The sequence below is a fragment of the Adiantum capillus-veneris genome, chromosome 24 (genome assembly GCF_014529385.1).
Source record: "Adiantum capillus-veneris isolate H3 chromosome 24, ASM1452938v2, whole genome shotgun sequence".
NCBI classification, from domain to species: Eukaryota; Viridiplantae; Streptophyta; class Polypodiopsida; order Polypodiales; family Pteridaceae; genus Adiantum; species Adiantum capillus-veneris.
The window spans coordinates 114592674-114609996 of record NC_140954.1 but is presented as its reverse complement, the minus strand read 5'-3'; the positions used below and the strand labels follow the sequence as shown (position 1 = coordinate 114609996).

General features: G+C 47.3%; 1 protein-coding gene across 3 annotated transcripts in view; it reads right to left on the bottom strand.

Moving 5' to 3' along the window:
- Positions 1–805: 805 nt before the first annotated feature.
- LOC147426984 (mitogen-activated protein kinase HOG1-like) overlaps positions 806–17323 on the bottom strand; it is a 156345-nt gene continuing 139827 nt past the window's right edge. For all 3 annotated transcript variants that reach the window (XM_086498424.1, XM_086498422.1, XM_086498423.1), the window contains 3 exons: positions 2109–2234; positions 1795–1917; positions 806–1664 (listed from right to left, as the gene is read on the bottom strand). In XM_086498424.1, coding sequence (XP_086354550.1) covers positions 981–1664; positions 1795–1917; positions 2109–2234 — 933 coding nt within the window. In that variant the 3' untranslated portion in view covers positions 806–980. The remainder of the gene's footprint in view (positions 1665–1794; positions 1918–2108; positions 2235–17323) is intronic.

The following is a 17323-nucleotide window of genomic DNA, read 5'->3' as shown; positions in this document are numbered from 1 at the left end:
GTCTTATAGAATGGTTAGGCCTATTTAAGGATGTTAATGCCCTCTCTCTCTCTCTCTCTCTCTCTCTCTGTGGGCACCATATATGAAGATGTACAGCATATGAGGCTAATATACAACCCCACTTTTAGGACCGGTCTGCCCATACTTAAGAATGCTGTTGGAATCGAGAGACTAGAGACAGCCTGGTCACTTCTTACTAGGGATGAGGAAACTTTTCTTCAGTCACTTGCACTACCAAGGGACGGTGACGGTCACAACTCATGGAATTCTTTCAGAGGGCTGCCGCAGCTCCGCCCAAAAAGAGGTCACACAATGGCAAGCAGAGATTGTTCCAACCTGTAGACACCAATACGACCAAGATACCAGACCTAGTGAGAGTATCGTAGGGCCATCTAAGAAATTTGACTATGACAGGAGCATACCAACAGAGGGAGAGAGAGCAGGCCTTCTTAGACCAATTTCGATGATGCAGCAACTCTTCACTCCTAGCAAGCCCTTTGCATTACCGTGATTGTATTTTTGTATTCATATAGTTCCACCTCTATTAGAGTTAGAGCTCCATCCCCTTATCCTTCATCCCTTATACACATGTACCCAGACCTCCATGTCAGTCTATCTTATCTTCCAGCACGTTTATTTTCAATGGTTTTATCATTTTTTGTCGATACCCAGGGGCCACAGGACACACACTTGTACACCTTCTGTCTCATAGAGCAACTTGGGGTGTCAATAAAGCTTCCTTTCTCTCTCGTGGTAGATCTTTTTGATGTATAAACAGACACAAGAGCTGCAATAAAGAAGAAGATCGCAAGTATGAAAGCCTTTGATTAGTAAGTAAAATCTAAGCTGAAGAGAAAGCCAACATGATTACACTGCAAGGACATGATGACTGGCGTTTTACATTGAAACATATTGCCAACCAAGATATACACATGGTACGTTGTAATTACAGACATGCCACCCAATTAAACAACTTGGTATTACACCTGCAAATGTGCTCTTTTTGTGGCAGGAATTATGGTTCCCTCCTCTCGTACGCGTGGTGACCGCCGTGGGAAAAACATGATTTCAGAAGGCTTACCACTTGCAGTGCCCATCACATTGGCAAAACTCGTATTCTCTGCACTCTTCATCATTGCTACAGAAGCTTGATTACCTTGTTTGGGAGCAATTATCTTTTGCAACTTTGGAGCAGCCCTAGCTCGTTTAGGGCGAGCACTTTGGTCAGCCACTTGAGCGCCTGTATGAAGGTCTAGAACAAGCTTATGTTGTAGAGGCTCTTGATTTTCTGCAGCATTCTTGGCCCTTTTCAACACTCCATTGATAGTCCTATGATTCTCCTTGAGTTTTGTACAAGAATCACAAACACAAGAATTGATTTCCTGCACGTTAACATCCGGTGGGATAACCCCATTTTGGGACGATGGAGCCAGAAATGGCTGCGAGGGCAAGGCTAAAATCTGGTTATCCACCAGCACCATTTGCGGGGTAAGGGCAGCCGCTTCTCTTTGCTGCAGCAGCTGAAGCTTTGCAGTTGCAAGAGAACACAAGAAAGAACGCTGCATCAAATTCTGGTGCTGCTGCTGCTGTACCTCACTATCCAAGAGCATGATCAGCTTAGTCTTCCCTCCATCATGGTCCCTTTCGGAAGCCTCCAATTCTATCTGTTGAAGTTCTCTTGTCAGATTAGGATATCAAACGGTGATCATTTCATTCATTTTGAGTTAAACAGTAACTCGAATCGACATAAAGACACAGAACGAGGAAGCTTGTTTCTAGCATCAAAACTTGCACCTCTAGTTGTGCCAAAGCTACAGAAGGGTCTTTTATTTTCCATAAGGATCCCGAAGCAATTGCTGAAGTGAGGTCTTCCGAAAATAGCTGTTTTGATTCCGCTGGCCTTTTTATGTTTCTGAACTGGAAAGCCAAATAACATAAAAGAACTTGAAACAACATGCATGAATACAAACACAAAACAGTCCGTTTTATCCAAGTACATAAAGTAGTTGATTATGCAAGCAGCCGGGTTTCTAGCAGTCGTCACATTTCCTAGTACACTTCCAAAGACTGATGGAAGGTGCCAAAAAGAGTTGATCTGATCAACATACGTAGGCATGAGACAACGCTTCCTCAGCAGTACATCGTCTTGCAGGATCAAACGATAGCATCCGTGTAAGTAGGTCAATTGCTTCATCATCTACAAGACCTACTAGATTCCTCGCCAGATTTCCTGCCTACAAAAACACAATCAATCTCTCTCTCTCTCTCTCTCTCTCTCTCTCTCTCTCTCTCTCTCTCTCGTGCAGATGAGGATGGATTCTAGTAGTAGTATCTAGTTCTTTTGTACCCAGACATGGTATTAGATTCACCATTTTGTAACAGATTGGTCTCATAGGTCATTTTGGCCCTTTGAAGACGTTAATATAACATTTCATTTCATTTCTCTCTCTCTCTCTCTCTCTCTCTCTCTCTCTCTCTCTCTCTCTCTCTCTCTCTGTGTGTGTGTGTGTGTGTCATTTCCCTCTTGAATAACAAGTCTTGAGTTCAACTCCTCGTTGGCCAGATCTTTAAGGTCTCTTGGGATAGTTTCCTACGACATTAAAACTCTCTTCTTCTCGGGGGTGTGTGTGTGTGTGTGTGTGTGTGTGTGTGCTAATAAAAAGAGGAAAATGGTATAACCTTTCAAGTGTGGTAAATTGGTTATGCCATTTCCGTCTTGAATAACAAGTCTTGAGTTCAACTCCTCGTCGGCTAGATCTTTAAGGTCTCTTGGGATAGTTTCCTACGCCGTTAAAAGTCTCTTCTCCTTCTTCTCTCTCTCTCTCTCTCATGTCATCCCCAACCTCACCTATGGCAACAAGCAAACTCAAATATATGCTTCACTCCAAACGAATTTCCATCATTGAATTGGAAATGAAAGCATGGAGAAAAGAGATGGAAGATTGGAGGAACGCGAAGACCGTTTTCCTCCGAGAAAATGAAGAAAAGGAGAAGAGGTGGAAGGACGAGAAGGATTATCTTCTCAACAAGATCGCCACGTTGGAGAATAGCATTTTGGACCTCCACAAAGAAGTGTTGGAAACACGGTCAAAAAATGGGCTTGAAGAGGGGGAATTTCAGCCCTCTTTGAGGGAAGAAATTGACAACATCAATGAGGAGAAGAAGTCATGGGCCGCGGTCATATCCGAAACGCAAAAGAAAGTAGAGGAGGCCGAAAAATGGATTGAGGTTGCCAAGAAAGGGAAAGGTAAGGAAGCTCCTTGTACACCCACTCTTATCAACATGACCCTCGAAGAGGAACAAAGAAGGAGGGTGCGGGCTCTACATGTGAGGGTAACCGGCCTCAAGGACATAAACAATGTGGAAAAAGAGGTCACAAGCCTCACATCAATGATGGGGGTGGAGAAGCCTTCACACACAAAGGCATGGAGAGTGGGCAAGAAGAGTGAGGGCCCCGGAGAATCTTCAAAGGAAAGAGCTCTCATACTACGCTTCCCTTCATTGGAAGAGAAGAAGGAATTCTTGAGGAAGAGACCTACTCTCAAGAAGACAGGTATTTTCTTAGGCGATGACCTCACTCTCTCACAACTTGCGCATATGAGAGAAGTAATGCCCGAGATTCAAGCGGCAAGGGAGAAGGGGAAGATGGCCTTTTACAGAGATGGTCGGGTGGTGATTGTAGAGCGGTGCTCTACATGACGGTGCGAGACCTATGGGACCACATTGAGGATGGCGACTTGGAATTGTAATGGGTCTATGAGGTTGGATGTTGGTGCCTTTGAGGACAGTTTCAGAGACAAGGACATTGTTTTCTTTTCAGAGACTCACCAGGCCCCTGGCCAACTGTTGCCACATGTGGTGGGATACAAATGGGAGACAGCCCACAGAACAGTCACGAGATCTGAGCATGGGAGTAGAGGTTCAGGAGGAGTAGCGGTGTTGTTTAGGGAGGAGCTACAGCCACTACTACATATTGTACGGAGAGATGATCAGGCTAGATACATGTGGGTGAGGCTGAGAGCTGACACAGGTCGATTTCTATATATTGCTATATGTTACTTCCCCCCCAGTACGTCAGTATATGCTGTATCCAGAGGGCAGTCGCCTTTCTCAATTCTAGATGATGATATATGGGAGTTTTCTAGGGATGGTGATATCATCCTCCTAGGAGACTTCAATGCTCGAACGGGCAACTGTCAGACAGTCTTCTACGACACCTCAGATGAGATGCTTAGAGAGTTGGATGTGGGTGAGCTGGGGTTTGACAGATGCTCACATGACAGAGAGCAGACTGAGTATGGGAGATGCCTCACGGAGATGACGACTACACATGGGCTAGCCATACTTAATGGCTTACAGCGGTTTCCTGGAGCAGCAGGCTTCACATGCTTTCCACACAGACATGGGGCCAGTACAGTGGACTATGTTATGACACAGCCGAGCTTTATTCCTTGTATTCAGGATTTCACAGTGGGAGCCAGACCAGTGGGCGTAGCAGTGGATCATGCTCTCTTGACACTGTCCGTATCTTTTCAGTTTAGTACAGCCCAGAAATCAGGAGGCAGGTCACACACCCGTTATACATTTACACCAGAGACTGACTCGGTTTATACAGAGGCGATCTGGGATCGTCTATGCACAGTTGCTCCAGGCCTCTCAGTAGAGGAGTGCACTACTTTATTGACTGAGACACTACATGATGCAGCATCAGAGGCATACCCACACACTCAACCGGATCGGAGGCGACAGTCTGGGAGCATGCCCCAGAATAGTTGGTATGATGAGGAGTGCAGAGAGATGAGAGCCCAGCTTCAGAGGGATCTTCATTTAGGAGTCATCACCTACAGACAGTCGCGGATTGCTTTCCGGCGCCTTGTGCGAAAGAAGAAACGAGCTTACCTGGCCCAGATGGAGCGAGACTTGTATCAGTTGTTCTTGAGTAGAGACTCAGGCGAGGCATGGCGACTCTTCCATGAGCACTCCCCTCCCCCAGTGATTACTTCTCCTGATGTGTGGGGCCAGTATGCGACATCGTTATATACGGTTCCTGGGCAGGATCCCCTTCCAGATCCTACAGAGCCATGTCCACCTACGAGCACCTTCTTTACCACTGAGATGGTAAAGAGAGCCATTGACAGGATGAGGACTAGGAGGGCTTACGATCATGACGGTCTAGTAGCGGAGCACTTTATACATGCTAGGGATATGCTGATGGAGGTTCTTGCAGTGTTGTTCAATCGTGCCATGTGTGAGGGATTACCTGAGACTTGGAGGTTGTCTACTATTGTGCCTATATTCAAGGCAGGTGATCCTACAGAGCCTGGAAATTACCGCACTATTATGGTTGGACACACACTGGCACGATTGTATGCATCCATTATTGAGCAGCAGTTGAGTAACTGGGCAGAGGGTGAGGGTGTACGGGCAAAGGGACAGGCAGGTTTCAGGAGGGGTTTCTCCACTCTTGACCATATTCTGACACTCAGAGCTATCATTGAGGAGGGCAGGTCACATGGGAGACGGATTTATTGTAGCTTTGTGGATTTCCGCAAAGCATTTGACATGGTACCGAGAGCTCGACTGATGCGCAGACTGCAGGAGATGGGGGTGCCCACAGTGTTGATTTGGGGGATTATGGCTTTATACAGATCAGTGATGGGACATGTACGCACCCCAGAGGGGATATCTGACTTAGTTCACTCCACTATCGGGGTGAAACAGGGTTGCCCATTGTCTCCTACTCTATTTGGTATGTATGTTGATGAGGTGTCTGATTACATTGACAGAGAGGGTGATAGAGGTGCCCAGCTGGCAGGGACGTGGATCCCATTGTTGTTATATGCTGATGATATTGTCTTGATCTCTGACTCACCAGAGGGTATGCAGCGACAGTTGGATGCATTACACAGTTTTGCAGAGGATAGTGGATTGTCTGTAAACCTTGGTAAAACCAAGGTCATGGTGTTTAACACCACACCGCAGTGGATCAGGAGATCGGCACCGACCTTCACGTATGGTCAAGAGATTGTGGAGTATACAGATGCATACACTTACCTTGGGATAGTCTTCACTGGGCCGAGGTTTTCTTTGGGGAGAGCAGCAAAGACTAGACTAACCAGAGCTTATGCGGCCTTGGGAGGCTTGGAGAGGATGTGTTCGCAGGTTCAGTTCCAGGAACCTCGGACAAAGTTATGGCTCTTTGATACTTTAGTAGCCTCAGCTATGATGTATGGGGTACAGGTATGGGGACCTTCTGTAGGCCAGGATGGTTGGAGACGTATGGAGAGGCCCTTGGTATCTATGATCTCCCGATTGATTAGAGCCAAGGCCTCCGTACCTCACGCGATCATTCGAGCAGAGCTAGCTGCCCCCCCCTTGGAGATTGAGGCGCTTACCAGATCAGTGTCCTTTGTGCACAGCCTATGGGATACTACTAGAGACAGATATGCTAGATTGGCCCTTGAGTCTTCCAGACAGTTAGCTCTACAGGGGGACACTTCATGCTGGTATGCACAGATGACTTCATGGTTTCAGACGCATGGCTTCACCATGGACAGGTTGCCCCCTTTCCAGTATTCTCTTCAGGCACCCTCGCTGTCTCTTACACGGGTGGAGATCACTAGACTCATTCGTCAGGACCTGATCCAGCTCGACACCAGGAGGACATGGATAGAGCCGCCTCAGGAGTTGAGCACGAAGATGGCTTTCTATAGAGAGCATCTTCTCCACCTCACAGGAGATGGGTTTGTGATTCGACCCAGCTACATGGACACACATATGTCTCATGGTTTGCGTTGTGCCATTGGTCAGATACGCACATCCTCACATCAGCTCGAGATTGAGACTGGTAGATTCAGAGGGATACCAGCAGACAGCAGGATATGCCGATTATGCCAGAGAGAGCCAGAGACAGAGTTGCACTACATATGTCATTGCACAGTGTTCTATGAGATACGGGGGCGTTTCCACTGCTTATTCAGAGAGGGTTTTGGTCCTCTATCTAGGGTCATGAGTTATGAGGATCAGAGATGTCTTGGACTATATCTACTTGAGTTACACAGGTATAGAGACACTTTACTGGGGAGAGCTAGAGAGAGGCAGTCCCAGAGACACATTACAGATTTCTTTTCACTAGATATGGGACAGCCAGAGGAGCAGCCACCACTGCAGAGCTCGTCCCACACTCATTCGACCACTACTGGCACTCTCATCGACCGAGCATTGGAGCTACAGAGATACAGACGACCGCGACTGAGGAGAGGAGCTACACAGCATCGACGGAGACTACAACAGAAGATTCGAGCCATACTCTCTCGACATCCAGAGTGCAGATGAGGATGGATCCTCACCATTTCTTCCATCTTTGTTTCACACACTGTTACATCCAGTTTACCGGGTACCTATTGTATCAGCTGCTACACCCACGTAGTTTTAGATTGTAGTAGTAGTAGTAGTAGTATTTTGTTCCACTTCTAGTTCTTTTCGAGTTCTTTTGTACCCAGACATGGTATTAGATTCACTATTTTGTAACTGATTGGTCTCATAGGTCATTTTGGCCTTTTGAAGACGTTAATATAACATTTCATTTCATTTCATTTCTCTCTCTCTCTCTCTCTCTCTCAGCTTTGAAGAAACCCTAGACCTCCCTGTGTCCCTCCCAGGATTAAGGACGGCCTGTGGAGGGGTGTTAAGCCCACGAGCTCGCCGCCTGCAGACGGTACAGCAGTCTACGCACCACTTCAACCTGCATCCCACTTGGCCGCTCTCCCAACTCGCCCTCACAACCCACTGAGTCTCACTCTACGAGGACCTGCGGGTCTCTCTCTCTCTCTCTCTCTCTCTCTCTCTCTCTCTCTCTCTCTCTGTGGTTCCAGTCCTGCTCGACTACACCCTGGCCTTCGTCCTGGCTCTGGGCTTTGGTTTCGGCCCTGCTCGCCTGCTCGCTTTCGGCCCTGGCTTCTGCGAGTCCCAATTTTGCCCTCAAGAAGGCCTTACAGTGGGTCGTGCCTACGACCTCAAGAAGGTCGACCTAAGGTTTCAAGCAAGAATCTCAAGCAAGAAGGTGTTTCTATGTGCCTTGCTCTAAACCCTTGATGCTGGAGCACGCCTTGTGAAGTGCGCCACATTCTGCACACTGTCTTGCCAAGCCAGTCAATAAGAATCAAGGCACATTGGCGGACAGCAGGCTGTCCAGTGCCACCATGGCCACTTGAGCATCATCCCGAGGCAAGCTCAGTTTTGCCGGAGTCGTCGCAACACCTCTGAAGATGGACAGCATGGCTCACCTTCAAACCGAAGTCGAAAGACTCCGCAAGGAGAATGACGAGCTGAAGCAAAGGCTTCTCGCCAAGGATAGCATGGTTGGTGCGTGTTCGTGTGTAAGAGAGGCGATTGTTGTTGGATCCCATTGTACCGTGTGGGTATTTGCTTGAATGCGGGCAAAGGACTCGTCGTTGAGGTCCCCTTTCCCTTTCCAGTCGCTTGGGAGCCCACCAATGCAAACATTGAGAGCAATTTCCTCTTGTTGTTGTCGTTCGCGTAGCGTGGACGCTACACGGCTTTCGACTTTGCGAGTCATTTCTTCTTGCACTTGAGTTTTGATTTCCCTTGTGAGGGTGGTCTTTACTTCCACCTTTGCTTCGTTAAATTTGACTTCCTTCTGTTCCAATTCTTTCTTTTTGCAATCCTCCACTGCGGCAAGCCGAGCCTCGAAGGCCCAAATCAAACTCCTTGAGCAATCGAGGCTTCTTAAGGACACCAAAATGTGGTTTGCAGAAGATCTTACACCCGCCCAACTCAAGCAAAAGAAAGCACACCTTCAAAAGATGCGAGAAGCGCGCGCAGCAAGGAAGTGGGCAGTCTATCAAGGAGGTAAAGCTATCATCCAGGAGTTTCGAACTCCCAAACCGGCTCCTTCCTCATCTTCCTCTCCATAGGTTTTGTTCAACTTATCTTCCTCTTTATTTACCCCTTGTTGGATACTCAGTCCTTAGCTGAGATGTATCTCCCAACACTCCTCGCTTCGACGAACTCTTTGTAATGTTTTGTTTCCAGTCCCATAGGTCATATCTGACCTCCGTGGACGATAATTGATCTCTCTCTCTCTCTCTCTCTCTCTCTCTCTCTCTCTCTCTCTCTCTCTCTCTCTCTCTCTCTCTCTCTCTCTCTGTGTGTGTGTGTGTGTGTGTACACCCAGAAGAACAGACAGAGGAGCAACCAGCGACGGTGGAGAGGTCTACCCGCACTACTGGCATTCTCATAGACCGAGCATTGGAGCTAGGGAGATCTAGACGACCCCGAGGGAGGAGAGGAGCTACACAATTTCGAAGGAGGCTACGGCAAAGGATTCAAGCCATACTCTTTCGTCGTCCAGGGTGCAGATGAAGATGGATCTCTACTCCCCTCCCATATTGTCTTCACATTGTACTGCTTAGTTTAGGATCCCGCAGTATTTATATTTTGTTATCCTAGTTTAATTCATTTTGTTAATCTGACTTTGTATCAGATACAACGCATTGTAACTTTCTGGTCTCATAGGTCACTTTGGCCTTTTGAAGACGTTAATATAACATTTCATTTCATTTCTCTCTCTCTCAGCTCCTAAGAAGTTTATCTAATACTTTGTATTTAGTTTTTCGCATTTATTTTCACACTTTCACACTTTTCAGACATTGTAACAAATTCACCACTTTTGTATCAGTTTGGTCTCATAGGTCCCTCTGGCCTTTTGAAGACGTTAATATAACATTTCATTTCATTTCTGTGTGTGTGTGTGTGTGTGTGTGTGTGTGTGTGTGTGTGATGCCATTTCCCTCTTGAATAACACGTTTTGAGTTCAACTCTCCTCGTCGGCTAGATTTTTAAGGTCTCTTGGGATAGTTTCCTACGACGTTAAAACTCTTCTTCTTCTTCCTCGCTCTCTCTCTCTCTCTCTCTCTCTCTCTCTCTCTCTCTCTCTCTCTCTCTCTCTCTCTCTCACACACACACACACACACACACTTTTTTTTTTGTGAATCTTGTTTGAATTTACAGGAGGGAAACCTCAAAGCGAGGAAAACTCACAGAAAGAAAGGGATACAAAAAGCCGAGCACTATGAGGCTTCGAAGGCTAGAAACAGTCAAAGTAAATCCTGTAGGTATCAAGAGTGATGTCTCTAGCATCATAAGCGAAATGCAGTGCTTGACCAAGAGATAATTTGAAATAGGGAAAGGGATCAACATAAGTGCCTTGGAACATTAAGGAGTTCCTATGATGCCACATGGCCCATAGAGTCCAACATCTGACCCAGGTAAAGAACACCGCAAACTGAGATTGCGGTGATTGGAGCACCCCAAAAAGCCAAAAGCGTATGTGAAAAGATCCGGAAGGAAAACGCAGCCGAAGAGCGGTCGACACTTGCCGAATGAAGTCTCTGGAGTGGCGACAACGCCACAGTAAGTGTGGCACGATCTCCTCAGCTTCAAGGCATCTTAGGCAGCAGGAAGGCGCAATATGCCGTGCATGCAACACACTGCCAACAGGTAGAGCTCCCACCAAGCAGCGCCACAAGAAAACACGTTCCTTCAAAGGTAGATGACTCTGCCAAATGCGAGACAATGTGTGGCGCCACCACAAGGATGACTCGGAAAGCGACCACAACTAATTACCATGATGCACAATCCATACATGAGACTGAAGGATGGCATAGACATTGCCAGCTGAAATGCAGTCCAATCTGGATTTGGGCAAATTTGCCACACCGGAAGCAAGAATTGCAAACTTGCCCCATTTAAGTTTAAATGAACGCTTTCCAACCACTGCATCCCCAGAATCGATTGAATTACTTGCTGCTGTGGGGATTTCCATGTCCCACAGAATACAAAAACGATTTGTGTTTGCATCCAGCTTAGGAGCGCAAATGACTTTGCCCAGCTGAGCAGCCAACAAGGGAAGAAAGTGACGCCAAGTGTGAGGAAAGTCGACAACCTCAACCCAGACGGGACACTTGTGACGAATGAGGCTCTGATAGTCCTTGGTGAGAGCCTAGGACAGTACATGAGTCATTTGCGTATTAAAGGAAAGAGGAGACATTTTAAGCAAAGCATCTCGAGCATCCATGTCTGCCAGCAGACTTCATAAAAAACCTCGCGCACCAAAGTAAACCCCTCGGACTGCTTGCTGTTTGAGTAGGAAGTCAACCCATTGGCCTACATCCTGAGCCGTAGGCATTCTACCTGGGAAAAAAAGAATCACTGCGTTAAGTGCATATTGAGCAACAGGGTCCATAAGCTCCTGTATAGGAATGCGCACTTCCATGACGGGAGCGGACCCTTCCCAGACGTGATGTGCATCCTCGAAGTCCTCATGCAAACATTCTTTGATAAGGCTTGAAGCATCCATGTCCGAAGTTTCCATAGAGACAATCTTCTCTAACTCACGGAGGATGGTTTTGTGATCAGACCAGGATACACGAATACTCATCTATCCCACGGGATACGATGTGCTATTGGTCAGATACGCACATCCTCACATCAGCTAGAGAGAGAGACAGATTTAGAGGAGTACCAGCTGAGTCTAGGATTTGTCAGGTGTGCCAGATAGAGCCAGAGACAGAGCTACATTACATATGTCACTGCCAAATATACTATGAGATACGAGGCCGCTTTCATTGTCTATTCTGAGAGGGTTTTGGGACACTTTCTAGAGTCATGAGATACCAGGATCAAAGATGCCTCGGATTATACTTATTGGAGATTCGCAAGCACAGAGAGGACCTCTTGAAGAGGGGCACAATGAGAGAGATCCAGCGACAACGGAAGATTATGGATTTCTTTCAATCACAGAGGGGTTCGAGCAGCCCCCACAACATAACAACACCAGAGGCACCAGAGGCATACTGCTTGATCGGGCGATAGAGTTGGGGCGGTCCCGTCGCCCACGGATGAGGGAGCCCTCTTGACATCGACGCAGATTGCGACAAAGGATCCATACCATACTGGCGCAACATAGGAGCCGTCCCGACAGAGTGCCTACCTTGGAGGACATTGAATTTCTATAGCCTTTTGGTTACTGATGTATATGTATATGATGCCTTGACTGTCAGAGAACTCCATTGTATCAGCTCACCCTTTGTATTCCCTTTGTATCAGATTTCACCCCACCCCTACCAACTATTTTCTTTTCAGTTCTGCAAACCTGGTATTAGATTCACCACATGTAACCTTTTGGTCTCATAGGTCATTTTGGCCTTTTGAAGACATTAATATTACATTTCATTTCATTTCTCTCTCTCTCTCTTTCTCTCTCTCGTGGGTAGATGTCATCACAAAGACCCAACAAAAAGTAGAAAAGGCCGAAAAATGGATCGAGATTGTCAAGAAAGGGAAAGGCAAGGAAATAACCCCCACCCCCACACCAACCATCATCAACTTGACACTAGAAGAGGAGCAAAGGAGACATGTGCGGGCCTTACACGAAAGGATATGTGGCCTCAGAGACCAAGATAATGTGCAGGAAGAGGTGAAAGAACTCATGACTCTGATTGGGGTCAACGAACAGACGCATACGAGGACCTGGAGAGTGGGCACAAAGAAAAGCGGAAGCAACGGAGAAACCTTGAAGGAAAGGGCACTCATTCTCCGCTTCCCATCCATGGAAGCGAAGAAGGATTTCATAAAGAAGAGACCGACTCTAAAGAAGACTGGCATCTTTCTTGGAGATGACCTCACCCTCTCGCAGATTGCTCATATGCAAGAAGTAATGCCGGAAATTAGAGCAACAAGGGAAAAGGGGAAGATTGCTTTTTACAGAGATGGAAAGGTGGTGATATTGGAGCGACGTCCCTCATGACGGTGCGAGACCCATGGGACCACACTAAAGATGGCAACCTGGAATTGTAACGGTTCACTTTGTCTTGATGTAGGGGCCTTTGAGGATAGCTTCACAGGGAGAGACATCATCTTCTACTCGGAGACGCATCAAGCCCCTGGGCAATCCATGCCACAGGTGAGCGGATATAGATGGGAGACAGCCTGCAGACAAGAGACCAGATCGGAGCATCGAGGACGAGGCTCAGGGGGAGTGGCAGTTTTCTTTAGGGAGGAGTTGCAGCCATTGATATATATAGCGCGCGCGCAGGGATGAGCATGCTAGGTACATGTGGGTGAGGCTCAGGGCAGAGACGGGCAGATACCTCTACATTGCTATCTGTTACTTTCCTCCTAGTACGTCAGTATATGCATCACCTAGGGGACAATCTCCCTTTGCTATTTTGGATAATGACATATGGGAGTTTTCTAAGGACGGTGACATTATCATACTAGGGGATTTCAATGCTAGGACTGCCCACCACCAGACAATATTTTATGATACGTCTGAGGAAATGCTTAGAGAGCTGGACGATACAGAGATGGGTCTATCTAGATTATCACAAGATGAGGAATACACGGAATATGGCAAATACTTGATAGATATGGGAACCGCACATAGATTGGCCATTTTGAATGGCCTACAAAGATTTTCGACAGCTGGAGGTTTTACTTGCTTTCCACACTGACATGGTGCCAGCACAGTGGATTATGTTATGGCCCAGCCAAGTCTCATTCCATTCTTTCAAGATTTCATGGTGGGCACTAGGCCAGTTGGAGTAGCAGTTGATCATGCTATCTTGTCCTTCACCCTGACGTTTCAGTTAAGCACAGCTCCATTAGGAGAGGTCCCTACACACATCCGGTATACCTTCATGAGGGAGACGGACTCTGTGTATATGGATGAGATATACAGGAAGCTATGTACCCAGGAGACAGGATGGCCACTAGATGAACTCACTCAGATACTGACAGAGACGCTCCATGATGCAGCATCCGAAGCATACCCCCACAACCAACCTACACGGAGACGATCTAGAAAAATGCCCCAGAACAGTTGGTATGATGAGGAGTGTAGAGAGATGAGGATCAAGTTACAGAGGGAAGTGCTCATGGGTATTACCACACATAGACAATCACGGATTATCTTTCGCCGCCTAGTGTGACGAAAGAAAAGGGCTTATTTATCCCAGCTAGAGCAAGATCTGTATCAGTTATTTATAGTTCCACGAACATTCACCACCACCAACGGTCACCTCCACCGAGACATGGGGAAATATGCCACATCTCTCTACGCAGCACCAGGACAACCACCTCTACTGGACCCACTAGAGACATGCCCGGAGACATGTTCTTTCTTTACTGCCGAGAGGGTAAGGAAAGCTATTGACAGGATGAAGACAAGGAGAACGCATGATCATGATGGTCTGGTAGCAGAGCACTTCATCCATGACAGGGATATGTTTGCAGAGCTCCTGGCTATGATGTTTAATCGAGCCATGTATGAAGGCTTCCTTGAGACTTGGAGTATGTCCAAGATTGTGCCTATTTTTAGGTCAGGAGATCCCATGATTCCTAGGATTTATCGCACCATCATGGTTGGGCACACATTAGCTAGGCTGTATGCATCCATTCTTGAACAAGAGTTGAGTAGATGGGCAGAGCGAGAGGGCATAAGAGCACCAGGGCAAGCAGGTTTCAAGAGAGGTTTCTCCACTCTTGACCAGATTCTGACACTCAGAGCTATTATTGAGGAGGGTAGACACCATGGCAAGAAGATCTATTGTTGCTTTGTGGATTTCCGCAAAGCTTTCGACACAGTGCTGAAAGCCAGACTCATACGCAGATTACAGGACATGGGTGTGCCTACAGTGCTGATTTGGAGGATTCTGGCTCTATACAGGACAGTGATGGAGCGGGTACGCACCATTGAGGGAATGTTGGACATGGTCCTCTCCAATATTGGAGTAAAGCAGGGATGCCCCCTATCCCTGACTCTTTTTGGGATGTATGTGGATGAGTTTTCGGACTATGTAGAGCGTCAAGGGGACAGGGGGGCTCAACTAGCAGGGACATGGATTCCGTTGTTACTATATGCTGATAATATTGTGTTGATCTCTGACTCACCAGAGGGGATGTAGCGTCACTTGGATGCTCTGCATACATTTGCTCATGACAGTGGATTGTCTGTCAATCTGGGGAAAACCAAGGTTATGGTGTTCAACACCACACCACTGTGGGTCAGGAGGTCGGCACCCACATTTATGTATCGCTAGGAGACTGTGGAGTACACAGATGCGTATACTTATCTTGGGGTAGTCTTCGGTGGACCGGTGTTTTCACTAAGGAGAGCATCAGAGACTAGACTGACGAGAGCATATGCAGCTTTGGGAGGACTGGAGAGGATGTGTTCGTAGGTTCAGTTTCAGGAACCACGAACAAAGCTTTGGCTTTTTGACACTCTAGTGACTCTAGCCATGCTCTATGGAGTTCAGGTATGGGGACCCTCAATAGACCACCAGGGGAGATCTGGCAACACAGATGGATGGAGATGTATGGAGAGGCCTCTGGTCTCTATGATCGCTCGAATGATTTGGGCTAAGGCCTCAGTACCACATGAGATTATCCGAGCCGAGCTAGCCGCCCCCCCCCCCCCCCCCCCCCCCCCCCCCCCCCCCTTCGTGGTGGAGGCGTTGACGAGATCAGTTTCTTTTATGCACGGTCTATGGGATCTCCCCACGGACAGATACGCTCGGCTTGCCTTGGAGTCATCTCGACAACTAGCTCTACAAGGCGATACAGCATGTTGATATGGACAGATGACGGCATGGTTTCAGTCGCATGGTCTCAAGATGGATAGATTACCTCCGCTTCAATACTCTCTGGATGCACCCTCCCTGTCTCTCACACGGACAGAGATCACCAGACTCATACGTCAAGATCTGATTCAGCTAAATACCAGGAGCACATGGATACAGCCGACAGAGGAGTTGGGCACGAAGATGGCCTTCTACAGAGAGCATCTTCTCCAACTCACGGAGGACGGCTTTGTGACTAGGCCTGCATACATGGACACACACTTATCTCATGGGATAAGATGCGCTATTGAACAGATACGCACATCCTCACATCAGCTCCAAATCGAGACTGGCCGATTTCGAGGGGTGCCGACAGGAGCTAGGATATGTCACCTATGCAACTTAGAGCCAGAGACAGAGCTGCACTACACGTCACTGCCCGGCATACTATGGGATACGCGGCCACTTCCACTGCCTGTTTAGAGAAGGGTTTGGACCTTTTTCTAGAGTCATGAGATACAAGGATCAGAGGTGTCTCGAATTGTTCCTGCTAGAGCTGCGCAAACTTAGGGAGAGCTTGTTGAGAACATCAGAGGAAAGACAGTCTCAGAGACGAATCACAGATTTCTTTACACCAGCCACCACAGGAAAGCCAACGGAGCAGTCATTACAACAAATCTCAGAGCCTACTCATACTAGAGGTACACTACTTGATCGAGCCACGGAACTTGGCAGATCCAGACGTCCACGACCTCGGGGGGTCTCCCACTATAGACGAACGTTGCAACAAAAGATACAGATCACTCTAGCTCGACATGCAAGACGCCCTACCAGAGTACTGACCATGGAGGAGGTCGATGAGATCCGACAACGACCAATGAGAAATTTCATCTGAACCCACCAACACCCCCCCCCCCCCCCCATTTCCTTTCCCCTTAGCGTCTTAGTGTTAGTTTTTTGTACCTTTGTAATTTCCGTACTCAGACATGGTATCAGATTCACCAATTGTAACTTTTTTGGTCTCATAGGCCATTTTGGCCTTTTGAAGACGTTAATATAACATTTCATTCCATTCTCTCTCTCTCTCTCTCTCTCTCTCTCTCTCTCTCTCTCTCTCTCTCTCTCTCAAACTTATCTTTTCCACACTTCCCACGTGGGCAGGGGGCAGCCCTATGGGGAGGACCTTGCCCTCTCTATAAGCTCAAACCCTGTTAGAGTGTACACGACCAGCCTATTCGTCATCGTGTACCTGGAGAGCCAAGCTGTGCTTGCAAAAAAGCACACGAAATTGAAGCCTTTCTCAACAAACGAAGCTTATAAGGAAACACATAGGAAGATCGACACTAAGATACAGGCGGTCTTACAAGAATGCTGGCTACAAGAATCTCTTGGCCTCAAGGTCAACATTGGGGGGCTCCACTCGCCATAGTGCATCAATGAGGAAACCCTCGAAGAAGCAATCACAAAGCTTAATGACATTCTTCAATCAATTAACATCAAGCCCGAAACCGTCTCTTGGATCAATGACCAACATAGGCATGTGCCACCCGAGCACTATATCCTCACTTTCAAGGACAAAGAAAAGCGGATGAAGATGCTAAGCCAATCCCGCTTCCTCAAGGGAAGAAAGCTTTGGATCACCAAGGAACTGACCACGAATCAATTCAAGATTAAAGCAA